This window comes from Psittacula echo (genome assembly GCF_963264785.1).
Source record: "Psittacula echo genome assembly, chromosome: 4".
NCBI classification, from domain to species: Eukaryota; Metazoa; Chordata; class Aves; order Psittaciformes; family Psittacidae; genus Psittacula; species Psittacula echo.
In genome coordinates, this window is record NC_137738.1 from 25,609,543 (window position 1) to 25,624,207 (window position 14,665).

The following is a 14,665-nucleotide window of genomic DNA, read 5'->3' on the forward strand; positions in this document are numbered from 1 at the left end:
GACCTTCTTACACAGGAAGCATTTCTGCAGTGTCCAGCAAACCACCAGTCAAGCTTGTATTTTATAAGGGTTTGAGGGATTTTTTGGTGTATGCATACTTTTGTAATTCTACTTTTTTTGAGCTTTACACTTCGTCTGTCTTACAAACACTTTCACATCCTGGTTAGCAAGAAGATGGAGGACAGCTAAAAAGGAGACTAAGGCCACCACTTCACAGAATCCCTCTCACTGGAAACTTCAAGAGAAAGAAATGGGACAATGCCCTACCAAAACAGTTAATTCCCGTCTTTTCTCAGTTTATTTCTCCATCCTTTAATCCACTCCGTGAAAGCACTATCACATGTTTCTGAGAAAAAGTATCCCGTTTTCTGAATTTTTCCAGCCTACTAAAATTTCCCAATATAAGTAAAAACTTTGACAAAGATGGAGTAAAAGAAGTTTTCCCTCCCCTCCAAAGGCTAAATAAAAATTGATAGCTATCCATGCCATGTCAAGATTAACCAATGATGCACCATTCCCTTGAGCTACAAAACACTAATTCCATCCTGCACCGTTACAAAGCAAATGTTAGACAACCAGTCTAAACTCATGGATTTTAGAACACTTAGAAAAGTTGAACTTTAAATAAAATTTCTCAATGTCAGAACAGTAGAGCTAGGCTCATTACACAGGTTCAAAGCAACACAGCAAGAATAGAGGCTTTAAATTATTCTGCTGCTGTCTCAACTTTGACAACAAAGAGCTGCTTGTCTCGCTTAGTATAGACCAAAAGTAGTCAGTGGAGGCCATCAAAAGAACAATGCCTTTGAATTATTTTCCTATGAGGATACTAGTATCTAGCAGTTGCTCTGTAACTGAACTTTGCATTGCACATACTTTGGTACAGTTCTGCTGCAAGAAAGCTAAATCCAAGAAGACCATTTAAGGGTGTAAACTAACTTTGACACAGACCACTGCATTTCAGCAGAGAGCTACAAACCCATTCTCACGTGAACATCCCTAATCCTCTGAAGAAAAAGCATAGTTACAACTATGATGATACACATAGAACAGTCGAGGGAAAACAGATGCTGCTTTTACAGAAATTTGTACATGTAGTCAATTCCAATTGTTTCCAAAATAAAAAAGATGAACTTTTGATGGAAAAACATGAGAAAGCTGAAAACAATGTGGACTGTGACCCATACTGCATGGTCAACAAAAGATGAAAAAAGCCCAAATCTGGCATTACAGATTCCTTTTTCTTCCAGTATGGTCATAAGCATGCCAAGTTCTGGCCATAGCCTCAGGAATCTCCTGTGCTTTTTTTTTTTTTTTTTTCTGGATACTAGAAAACTGATCTCATAATGCATGCCATTCATTTAAAAAACACAAAAGAAACAAGAAGAAACATACACAGAATGACCTCTTCCTCCTTGACAGAGAGACTTCACTTTCCATACTTTCTTGATGTTCCAGTAGAATTTTAAGTTGATTAACTAGGGAGAGATAAAAAACATTATAACAAAAATATTTACTTTTCCCCATTGAAATTAGCATAATTTCTAACCATTTTTAAACTATTTGCTTTTACAGTAATCTTACCTGCGTGACTTTGCTGCAGTTCCTGCCAGGCTGCATTCCCACTGTCATGATTACTCATGTCCCCATCATCATCGCCCTTGTCCACAGAGGACTGGTCAAATTCAACTTCACCTTCACCCTTTCCAAACTGTCTGTCCTCCAAGGCATGTTTCAGTTGATGAATGCTTTCACTAGCACGATCTGAAAAAAACCCCAAACATATTATTGGCCACAATAAACAACATAAAAGAAAGTATTTACTGACATTTTAAATTTGCAAAAAAAATGTGAGCACTAAAAGCATTCAGCATCTATCTAGCTTGACTACTTGATCTAAACTCAGCCAGTGGAAGCAATTACCTAAAAGCAAACAGCCAAAACAACTACTGTATATCACAACTGGCAGAAGGAATATTTACAACATTTTCAAAGAAGCACCTATAAATAGCATCTTACCCTGTCAATACATTAGGACTTTACAGCAGCACAAGTAATAATACACTTGACCCTCAAATATTTTCTAGTGTATGCAGCTTCAATACTTTTCAATGAACCTAAAGCTCATGCTTTATTTCATACAATGGGTAGGTCTGGGCACCAAGAAAAATATTTTTGAATCCTAATGATGCCACCACACATGACAAAGCAATGCATAGCACAACTAAAAAAAAAAAAATCAAATCAAAGTAAATGAAGTAAAAACTCATCAAACCAAGCCAACATAAACCAGTGATTAAATAAAGACCAGTGACTTCCGAGCAAGTGTGAAAAATAAATAACAACACTGACCATTCTGGGAAGAAAAAAAAAGTAAAAAAAAAAAAAAAAATAAATTCTTTCCAGATAAATACAAATACTTTTATGTACCCTTTCAAGAACTAACTTACTGGAGGGTGACACAAAAATGGTCTTTTCTTATTTTCAATATATTTTTTTCTTATATACCTTCTGTTTATTTTTTTATTTGATTCAGCTGACTTCAGAAATATAAAAAACTTTCCAGTCATTAATGCCATATCACTCTGACAGAGCTGAGCATTTCTAATATGCCAGAAAAGAAACTTGACGGATTTATAGCTGAGAGATTACTGCTGGATTGGGATTCAGAAAATATCAACTTGGTTTTAGATAATGATACTCCCAAGTACACACCATTGGACCTCAGGTACTTCTTTCTTTCAATTGCCTATATACAAAGGGAAATGAGTATTTCATTTCTCTTCCTTTTAAGCAGTATATATACTAACTAGAAAAGACAGTAGTAACCTAAGTAGTATGACTTTATGCAATGCTCAGCAAAGCAAGACCTCCAGATTCTACTGTAGTACCCAGGGAACTAAGAAAACTACCCATACATCATTCACAGAGCATACCATCCTCAGTGAGACAGTTGTTCACCATGATACAAAGCTACTTTAACAGGAATATAAGACATGCTTATTTTACATCACTCCAAATAACAAAGGCATTTGTGATTATCACTCAAAACTACCCAGAATCAGAAAAGGTTCTTCAATAGTTAACAGTTACTAATAATTGAAAATAAACCCTACACTCTTTAAACCTTACTTCACTTTCAGAAATATAAAACCATAGCTATTTTCTTCATTTAGTCCCGAATTTGCTAGGTAGAATTCAGAAGACATGCCTCAGAGTATAATACATGCTGCTGGTTAAAAATGTTAATAGTTTATTTCTTTTAAATGAAAATGTAAAGGTGAATAGCAGTTTAGCAGTTTAAGTCAGAGACCAAAAGCTATGTGCAACAAAATAAGACTGTCCTTGTTAAAAATGTACAAACTATTGAGAACAGTGAAAAAGTACAGAATCTTACAAAAGACTTGTGTTTCTATGAAAAACATTGTAAATAATATGATAACTTGTTCAACCTTGCAAAACTTGCTTAGCTTTGTGAAACTTGCCTATCTTATGCAAAATGTTGCTTACGCACATAGAATAAAAAATTCCACTAAAGGCGGACCGGGTAGCTGTAACATCTGACTATCTAAGCCAAAGAAGAAAAGAGGAGGGACTTTGCAGATGGCAAAGGTATAAAACAGGTAGATACTTACAGTAAATTGAGTGTCTGGTGGGGATCTCTCTTTATTCGAATAAAGCTTTAAACCTCTGCCTCACGAGCTACTCTGTTATCAAAACCAGAGTATTATTCCTGACAAGCTAGATATGTATTTTTGCCTTCACTTTATTTACCTTTTTCAAGCTCACATCATCTTGACTGAAGTTGGGAAATTGATTCCCATCCCCCCCCAAAAAAAATGGTTTCACAGTCCTTTTGCATCTTTTTTTCTGCTTGGCTGTAATTTACAAATGGCTTATAAATATTCCCCCAAAAAGCATTATATTTCAGAACATGGTCCTCAGACCAGTATGCCAGCCACCACTCACCTTTTAGCAGTGCTAGTTTTTAATAAAAACATTACCCACTTCAACCTTCTTCTCTCAGCACTCATTCAAGACTCAGTCATCTCACAACTCACGCCACCTCTTTTGATTTTTGGATACCCCATCCTTTAATGAGGTCAATGTAAATGAAGACATAAAATGTATATGTTAAGTAGTTACAATTTATTATAATAAACTAAATACAATTCATAAGGCAATGACTAAAAAAAATAAAAAAAATGAGGGGGTTAGGTCAAATATTTCTCTAATGGCATACTTCAGCTATTCATCCATTCTTGAGCATTCCATGATGCTACAAGGGCGAGAGAGCTAATTGAGGAACGGTAGAAGAATTTAACTGATGCAATGGCTTAAATATTTAGAAAACGATGTTACAACCAGTGGTTGCCAAGAAGTGTCCAATGCCAGTTATCACAGGATGTGTCATCTGATAGCAATAAATTGCTTCATTTCCCCATTCACCGCAGACCTCTATCAGAGAACCCAACACTATCAATATTTGCTCCACAGCCAGAGAAAAACAAGTCAAAATAAACCAGAACCAAAAGTCACATATACAGTTTTTCCCAGGCTTCCTCTCTTTCTGTAGTATTACAGCTTCTGAACTCTAGGCTACTACTTTATCCTAAAGATAACATAGATCATCTTATGCTCTGTCCTTTTCTTCCATAAATTTACTGGGCAGCAGCAATGAAACACATTAAAATCATTATCAGTGGCACACAGATGTTTACTTTTTTTGACTACACTGTCCTGTCCCTGGAATAACGTTTCCACATTTTTGAAAACTTGCTGATTTCCAAATTATAGAAAACATTGCCATAAGCAAAGTTACTCAGTTACCACATGGTACCTGGGTATCACCCAGTGGTACCACTGGGTAACTGGGAGTTAGGCGTTTCCAGTGGTCTTTCTTTACATTCATTAGACACCAAAAAGCTAACATTTACTTCACTAAAAGTTGAACTGGGCATGTAAAAGGGAGTAAGCACATTGTAGTTTGGGGTTTTTTTCCTCCTAAAAAAGGGACTGGGACAAAACAAAACTCATTGCCAAGTTAAAAGATTAAATTTGTTTCTGCCAATGTAAAAATATTCTTTTTAAATATGAAAGAAGTAGAAAAAAGTCTCCATGGATGCAAAGTAAGGGACACCAAAGAACCTTTGCTTAAAGACATGATAATTTTGTAATGAATATAGAAGTCATTAATTTTTAAGTGCTCATACATCTTACCTAACTTTTTCAGTTAGGCTGTTCCTGGAATAGCACATTTTATTGGGCCTCAGTAAAAACATACTGTAGCAAACAGCTCACATGCAGTACTGTGATTTGCATATCTAAAATTCAATCAGAATTTTTCTTTTCTGCATCCTAACATGACTCTATGAATAAAATCCAAACAAATACTTCTGTAGTTGATAAAACATCACTGATGTGTTATTTCCTACAGAAACAGATGAGGATATAAATTAAATTGGACTTACCTGGATTAAAACTTAAAAAAAAAAAAAATAAACATGTTTACTAGAAAGCTCTTTGGTTTTCAGTTTAAAGGATCTGAGATGATTTTTAAAAATAGCAAGCTAACAACAAAACCAGATGGATCAAACCCGATACATAAGAAATAAAAATCAGGGAAAAAATAAATAGCAATGGCTCCACAAAAATGCTGTAAAGTTGTCAACTACCACATATAAATCATGGGCAGTACTTGCCACAAGGGACAGGCAGATCACTTACCTAATGCCTTCACAATGACATAGCTGACCAAACACCTAATAGAAAGAAATGCATTACTTCTTATTATTTCAGAGACAGAAGCAACCAGCAGTCTGAACCCAGGACCAAGACCATACCGTTCTAGGTATGAAGATATTCCTCCCCTCAATTAATCTAAACATAAATGCAACTTTGGACTAGATTAAGTTCAGTTAAGGAAAATGCTTTAGACAAAACCAATATAGTCCTGACAGAAACATTAAATAATGTTCAAAAAGCACATGCCATATATTCTACGTGTTGAATAAAGACACTTTTTTGAGTACTGAGTGACTGACCTCACATTTACCTGGACTTGTGCAAGGCAGTTGACACTGTCCTGCAGGACATCATTTTCGCTCAATTGAAGACATGGAATTAACAGATGGACCACTCAGTGGATAAAGCATTGGCTGGATGGTCACCCTGAAAGGGTTACAGGCAACAGCTCGATGTCTAAGCGGAGATCAGTGACAAGTGGTGCTCCTCAGGGGTCAGTATTGGGACCGATCCTTCCAAACATCTTTGCCCTGAGACGTTGTGGCTGCCCCATCCCTGGCAGTGTTTAAGGCCAGGTTGCAAGGGGCTTTGAGCAACCTGGTCTAGTGGAAGGTGTCCCTGCCCATGGCAGGGAGGTTGAAAACAGATGATCTCTAAGTTAACTTCCAACAAAAACCATTCTGTGATTCCTCTGTCCTGAAAGAAGCACTGATTATCCTGGTTATTTTCTGTACCCACTGCAACTACAAAATCTAAGTATCACTCCCTGAAGACATAGTATAGGTATCTCTTTTCCAGAGAAGTATCTTTGTATAAATATAATTGGTAGGTTTTCATATATGGGAAAATCAGTATTACTGCTGAATAACAATTTTTTTTTTTACATTGGAAACACATCACAGACCCACTGACCTTGTCAAAAAGGAGAAGAATAGAAACAAAACATACACACACACACAGAAAAAAAAAAAGCTAGAATAGGGACACTCTGAAGTAAAATACAACATAGAAGAGGGAAGAGGTGGCTGTATGTTCCAATTAGTAACCAGCTTTGAGGGTGGGGAGAGGAATTAAAAAAAAAAAAATTGTAAAAACAATTTGCCACTGAAATGAAAACAATAAAAACAGAGAAGGCATTGAACCATGTCTGCATTACCTAAACAAAAGATGTTTTTTTCTGACACTGCTCAATGCTGTCTATAAGGAGCACCCCTTTAAATGAAAATACCAAAGCTACCTCATTCATGAACTTAGAACTACCATAGAAAATACTCTGGGAGTTAACAAAGAGCTTAGCAAAGGAATCAGCCATCCAAAACAACAGAATTGCCTGAAACACAAAGAAAATGACTCCATCAGGTACAAGTGTTAAGCAACATAAATTGAAGAAAACAAACTACACCTGTATAAAAAAGCTGCCATAAATCTGTCATTTAAAGGTAATGGTCCAGTTCTAATCATGTTTTCAGAAAGATGACTTGAAGTTACTGGCTGTAAATTCAACAAACAGTTCACTTTCTGATACCCCTTGGTTCCCAATCACCAAACATCCCTACCAGATTAGGGAAGAAGGAATTACATTGATTCTTTAGGTCTTGAAAAAATAACACTGTAAAATTTATGTGAAACTGTAACTGACAAAACAGACAATTAGACCAGTTAGTGAAAACGGAAAGATGAGCCTCAGTTCTGAGCACCAAGCACCACCAAAGGAGCCTCAAGTCCTCAACAGGATTTGCCCAGGAGATAGCAGCTCAGCTGATGCAAGCAGCTGACTCATAGGGGACGGCAGCAGATTTGAACAGGTCATCTTCAGCCACTAATGGTCATTTGCCGACGTGAGTAGCTCCAGAGAGGACATACTTGAGGGGTGGGCCAACGCCAGCCTCATGAAGTTAACCAAACCAAGTGCAAGGTCCTGCACCTGGATAGAGGCAATCCCAGGCACACCTGCAGGTTGGGCAGAGAAGAGATTCAGAGCAGCTCCATGGAGAAGGACTTGGGGGTATTGGTTGATGAGAAATTGAACATGAGCCAGCTTCAGTGTGCACTCACAGCCCAGAAAGCCAACCGTATCCTGGGCTGCATCAAAAGGAGAGTGACCAGCAGGTCGAAGGAGGTGATCCTGCCCCTCTACTCTGCTCTTGTGAGACCTCACTTGGAGTATTGTGTGCAGTTCTGGTGTCCTCAACATAAAAAGGACATGGAACTGTTGGGACAAGTCCAGAGGAGGGCCACAAGGATGATCAGGGGACTGGAGCACCTCCCATATGAAGACAGGCTGAAAAAGCTGGGGCTGTTCAGCCTGGAGAAGAGGCCTAATAGCAGCCTTCCAGTATCTGAAGGGGGCCTATAAGGATGCTGGGGAGGGACTCTTCATTAGGGACTGTAGCAATAGGACAAGGGGTAATGGGTTAAAACTTAAGCAGGTGACGTTTAGGGTAGACATGGAAGGAGGTCTTCGCTGTGAGGGTGGTGAGGCATTGGAAAAGGTTGCCCAAGGAAGCTGTGAATGCTCCATCCCTGGCAGTGGTCAAGGCCAGGCTGAACAGGGTCTTGGGTGACATGGTTTAGTGTGATATGTCCCTGCCCATGGCAGGAGGGTTGGAACTAGATGATCTTCAGGTCCTTTCCAACCCTAAATATTCTATGATTTAAAGAAAACTTTAATGTCCAAAAGAGTATCAACTTTGAATTTGTTTCTATTGCCACTTTGAAATAGTACATCATGCCTCCCCTTCTGGGGTAGCATTTGACCCAAATAATTGCTTAATAATACTGAAACTAAGAATTTGCTTGTCAAGTTTTTATCATGTTTTATAGTCTTGGAATTTACTTACCATTCTAATATAGAGCTATGTTTCTTCATTGGCTGTCAAACACAGGTATATTGCCATGCTACTAACATACTACATGGCAGTTTTGAAACTGAAAGTATACTATCAGTTACTACCTATGCTACTAGGATAAAATCGTAGTAAACACTGAACAATAACAACACATGGCTGTTCATTAGCCAGACCTCAAAAAGTCCTAACATGTTTAACACTCAGATGTTTCAAAATTATGAATAAATGAAATAAATAATAATAAATAATAAATAAATGAAATAAATGAATAAATAATTCATAAACCAATTTGGTTTCTCAGTCTTCATAGTTGCTTCGCATTATATGAGAAATAGGTGGTTTTCAACACAGTTTTGACCAAACTATCATCTTAAAGAGGAAACTGCTCTCTAGAGCTGCAGCATTCATTGTCATTACATCCTAAACCAGCCCTTTCTGCAGAGCATAAAGCATACACCTAAAGTCTGGAGTCCCTCACGTGTGAGAAACTCCAAGCATTTCCCAGTTCATTCTGATAAATTCTCCATCCTTAAATAAATACTACTGCGCTATTTAGAAGAATACTTCAAAATAATTGCCAAATAAAAAGTTTAACTCAAAAATTAACAATTAAAAATTACAATTTACAATTTAATTCTTGGCTGCTTCAGTGTCACAGCTAATGTGTAACTGGGCCATATACTCATTTTTCTAGGACAGCTTTGACTTCACATCTTTCCTGCTTTATTTTTGGAGTCACATAAAGCAGCCACAAAATGCAGCTTTATTTGTACAAGTCTTTTATTTTCACCTGTTGGTCTCAGAGCTTGCATCTTCATTCGCTGAATTATGTAAGACACTGCACTTGGTAATGCAGCAGAATATAGCACGTAATTTCCACATCTTCTTAGGGTAGATTTACAAGATGCTTTTATCAGGCACTGTACCTAAAAAGGATGGTCTTCCCCTCCCTTGTTCCTCCTTTTATATTGACTATGGCCCTAAAGTAAGCCAGTGCTGTTTACTAAACAGGCAGAAAATTCAACATAAAAAGTAAGTTAATAGTTCTCTGTTCAAGGAACCAGGTGAATGCTAGAAACAAAGAACCAAGCTCTAAATGGTCTTCTCCAAATACTTACTGCTGTTGCGAGAAAAAGGGAAAGCACCAGGATGCCATCACACTCTGCTCTTGGCACTTGGACATTCACACTATGCCTACCAGTTTTTAGTTATTAATGTAAATACACGAGCACAGCACTTATTCTCCTTTACAAAATACTTCTATTCCCTTGAGAATAACTTTTTAATAGAAATGTTATGATCTCTCAAAGACTTTGAAATGGTGTCAATTCTGTAGAAGTTTACACAGTAACCCAATAACCCCAACTGTACAAGTACTACCCTCTTAAATCTGTATTACACACACAATATTAAAGACTTTCATCATAAAAGGTCCATGCTATTCAGGAAAAGCCATGTTACAGGACCTTTGTTATTTCAGAACTTCCCTGATGGGCTCTAAGACCAGTTATGTCTTAGGTTTTTCCAGTCCGGCTTTCTGTCCTCTGGCCGCCACACTCAATTCACTGAATGCCTGGGCTCCCTATGTACCAGTCTTCTGAGGGACTTATTTCCCTTTACAACAAAGGTCACTGCACTGAAATAATTGATTACTCTTTGAGAACTTATACACCCTTCCATCAAACTGAATAAGGCTGTAAAATGATTCTTCTGATCTCCAGCATGGGTGGTAATAACCTGTTGCCACGTATCAGCCTGGGTCCAGATACTGTTAAGCATTACAGGCAGTTTAAGAACATTGTATTTCAAAAACATCAAATAATGCTCAAGGCATGCCACCCGAAATTACAGAATCCAGATAACAGGAATGACCCAAATTTGGAGGAAAAATCTCAAGCTGTATAACTGTGTAATAAAAATAGGTAAAGAATTAGTTTTGACAACTTTGAGAGTAACAATCATCTGTTTGTCCTACAGAAAACTCCTAACAGTAATGGTAATGATGTGAGAAATGCTGTACAGGTTAAAAATTTCGTATCACTGAGAAATAAAACAGCTCATTGAGAAACATGATGGAACTTACCGCGCTGCATTGGGGTTATGTTTGTGATAAAACCCTACTGATACCTACTTGACCAAGAGGGACACCTGGATGTATGAAATCAAGTCTACCTTGGCACTGTATGGAAAAAGTCCATGTTTCCCAGAATGGAAAGTGAAACAGCCACCAGAATGTTGTATTCTAAAATGATTTAAAAAACATAATGTTTCCAGTCAGAAATAAATAAAATGAAAATAAGTTGTGTGAACAGAACACATGTAACCAATCATTAGATACTGTGAACTCTAATGGTACTCTTATACACAGTTGAGCAGCCCAGGGTGCAAAATTCTTGAAAAAGGCCCTTTGAAGATAGTAGAGAATTAAATATGTTACTTATAATGTCCAGATAACTTGGCATAAAGGCATGCTTCAAAACTTCATATATCAAGAGCCTAAAAGCTTGTCACAATTATGATCATGTATATGAGTGTTCCCAAGCACCCCAACAGATTTCCTAGCTGAAAGAGAAATGTCCCATTGGAGCATTCAAAATACAAAAAGAGCCTAAGAGAAAAATCAGAAAGATTGGAATTCAGTTGCAAAATGCTACAAAAACATATTTTCATGACAAGCCTGTCCTGAATCAAGAAACAAGCTATGAAGTCCTTATTAAGCTTACCAAACCATACACACACAAGAACACTTACACAAAGAAGTATTAAGCATCCAAAATTATGGGAATATATAGTAGGCTTGGAGACCAAAAGTCTTCAGGTTCACCTACTGTTAGCACCCAAGGAAGTTGAGAACATCTAGTTCTGCATGGAGAATATCTAGTTCAAGCAGCCCAACATCACCACTGTATCCAGTGGCAGGTGGATTCCCCAGCAGGATGGATGTTTGGCACAGCACACTACCTGCGAGCTCCAGAATTCACACCTCCATATGTCCCTGGATGAATGAACAGAAGAAACCTGACTTCTCCACTGCCTGCATGCCACCATTTGGACTAGGTAGCACTGACTGGCCTTCATTGCCTAAAATGAAAGGCAGGTCAACCACTGAGCTATAACAGAAGGAGAACATGAATTTATTAAAATTTTCCTGTATCAGTGTAGCCTCTTCCCAGATCTGCATAAAAGCAAGCAAACAAGCATGAAAAAGTATTCTAGGCAAAAGATGATCACAAACACTCTAAAAAGAACTATCTTGTGAAATTCACCAAATTTTCCACATTGGCTGAGCTTGCACTTACACCTATACACTAGTGTAGCAGAAATGAACAAAATGCCTTGAAGTATAGCCTTTCTAAGTGAAGTTATGTCTCCGTGAATGACAATACTGCCTCGAAGCAAAGACAGTTCCATTAGAAGATTTACTAAGCAGAAAAATCATGTGTTCAATTGCAGTTTTAAAATCCTAGTTTATCACTCTTCCTTTTTCAATAGGAGTCAACAGGCAATCCTTTGCCTCCATGAAAAGTCCAAATCAAATACAGGAAAACTATCCAGTGGTATTCCATACTCACCCACAGAAAAAGGAAACCTGATACAGTACTAAGATCATCCATGTCTATGTATGGCAATTCATAGGGGTTTATTAATTCCTTTTACATATCAAAAGAAGAACCTGCATGGAGACCTCATAGCAGCCTTCCAGTATCTGAAGGGGGCCTACAAGGATGCTGGGGATGGACTATTCATCAGGGACTGTAGTGACAGGATAAGGAGTAACAGGTTAAAACTTAAACAGGGGAAGTTTAGATTGGATATAAGGAGGAAGTTCTTTACTGTAAGGGTGGTGAGGCACTGGAATGGGTTGCCCAGGGAGGTTGTGAATGCTCCATCCTTGGCGGTGTTCAAGGCCAGGTTGGATGAGGCCTTGGGTGGCACAGTTTAGTGTGAGGTGTCCCTGCCCATGGCAGGGGGGTAGGAACTAGATGATCTTAAGGTCCTTTCCAACCCTAACTATTCTATGAGTTTATGATTCTCTTTTAACTCTTCTACCTGCAAGCACCAAGCAGCATCTGCTAGCCCACTAAACCTACAGGAGAAGGAAATAAAATTCTATTCCAATCTAGTTGATTCTAAGATAACCAAGTCCAACCTTTAGACCAGGACTGCCAGGTCCACCACTAAACCATGTCACTAAGAGCCTCACCTACACAGTTTTTGAACACTTCCAGGGACAGTGATTCCACCACTGCCCTGGGCAGCCTGTTCCAATGCCTGACTACCCTTCGGTGAAGAAATTTTTCCTCATATCAACTCTAAACCTCCCCTGGCACAGCTTGAGGCTGTTTCCTCTTGTCTTATCAGTCATTATTTGGAAGTATCAGCCACCTCCTTGCTCCATCCTCATTTCAAGTAGTTCTTTGAAAAGTCACTTCCATAGAAGTGACTCTTCAGAGCTCTACCTTCTGGAGCAAATAAAATCCATCCTCAGTGCAAAGGACTGATACTATTTTGAAAAGGAAATAAAAAATATCTGCTAAGAATCAAGTATCAAGTAGCTACTTAAAATTACTTGCATTACTTTATCTTGCTGCAGTGACATACCCTATATTGCAACGATACATTTAAGTCACTCGTGTCAACATATGATGTGTGGGCACTGTGTCAAAACCACAACTTTCTGCACCAAATGGGGTGACTTACCCACCTACCGCCTTTCTTCAGAATCTGGACACTTAGTCTGGCTACTCAGGGACAGTCTGAAGGCTGGTAAAGCCCAGGTGTCATAGCTGAGAGTTAATCTCAGGCTCTCTCCCTCAGGCTACATACTATGCTTCTTGGATAAGGCAGCAGGTATGAAAACAGGTTATGACATAGGAAACAATCAATCCCGTTAGAAGCAATTTGTACCCTCTTCTTTACCACATCTGGAATCTCAATGACAGCTAACACCCTTGGACGAACCAAAAACCCGGCAAAAGAGGGAGAGGCCCTGTCACAGCCGAGTTCTGACCGTACACGTACATGCAATGGCTTTAACTGTACCAGTGATCAGATTCAGGCAGGACCAAAACCAACTTAGTGATGGACTTGGCAGTCCTGGGGTAAAGCTTGGACTTGATGATCTTTAAGGACTTTTCCAGCCGCTCTGAGTCCGTGTTTCCAACTTCCCTCTTGCCGCCAGCCGCGTCGAGAGTCGGCGGGCCGCGCTTCCTCAGCACGTCCACCCCGGGGAGCGGCGGGACGGCCCAGCCCGGCCCCCAGCTACGCACCGCCCGGCCCCGCAACGCTCTGCGGCAGGAGGCAGCCGGGTACAGCGGAGCCCTCCCACAGAACCACAAGAGCGACGGGAGGCAGAAGCAGCCCACTCTCACTCCGCGGCGGAGCCCGCTCACCTTGGAGGCGCCTCTGGTACCGCTCCAGGGACTCTTCCAGGGCGGGCTCCTCGCGGGGCGCTCGCATGAGGAAGACGCCGCCGACTCCCGGGGAAGCAGCCGGCGCTGCCCTGAGGCGCTGGTGGGGAACAGGGGTTTCTCCTTCCCGCGCTCCCGAGAGACTGGCAGCTGCCGCCAGCTCCCCAGCGCGGCTGTTGCTACCCGCCGCCCCTAGGCAACACTCGGGGCCCGCCACGCCCCGCGCGCACAAGAACGCACTAAACTACAAGTCCCAGCGCGCCGCGCGCCTTGGGAGGTGGAGCCCTCGTCGGCCGCCCACCGCCGGCACGAGGTAGCCTCTCCTCGTCCCCCTTTGTTGTGGATAGCGGTCGCACTCGGGGCTGCGCGCGCTGCAGCCCTTCTGCCTACGTCCTCGGCCCCGCAGTGGCTGCGGATAGCGCAGGTCCAGTCATGACCGAGGTGGGGGGCAGACAGACAGCAACGGGAGCGGGAATCGGCTTTTACCGCCCGCCGCCGCGTACTCTGGCGCCTGCGCTACGGGCGCCAGTCAGTGGGAACGGAAAGTCATTGTCTGCAGCCGGCGCAAGCGCGGCGCGGCTTCCCCGCAGCAAGGCGTTCCGCGCCTGCGTACTTCACCCTCCTTCCCCCCCGCATTGTGTGAGCTCGAGTGGCGCCTGC

The 14,665-nt window shown here is 40.4% G+C and overlaps 1 protein-coding gene across 7 annotated transcripts in view; it reads right to left on the reverse strand.

Moving 5' to 3' along the window:
• SDCCAG8 (SHH signaling and ciliogenesis regulator SDCCAG8) overlaps positions 1-14,197 on the reverse strand; it is a 114,827-nt gene extending 100,630 nt beyond the window's left edge. For all 7 annotated transcript variants that reach the window (XM_080616865.1, XM_080616864.1, XM_080616862.1 and 4 more), the window contains exons 1-3: positions 13,988-14,197; positions 1,585-1,764; positions 1,396-1,478 (exon numbers count right to left, since the gene is read on the reverse strand). In XM_080616865.1, the coding sequence (XP_080472991.1) occupies positions 1,396-1,478; positions 1,585-1,764; positions 13,988-14,054 (330 nt within the window). In that variant the 5' untranslated portion in view covers positions 14,055-14,197. The remainder of the gene's footprint in view (positions 1-1,395; positions 1,479-1,584; positions 1,765-13,987) is intronic.
• Positions 14,198-14,665: the final 468 nt, after the last annotated feature.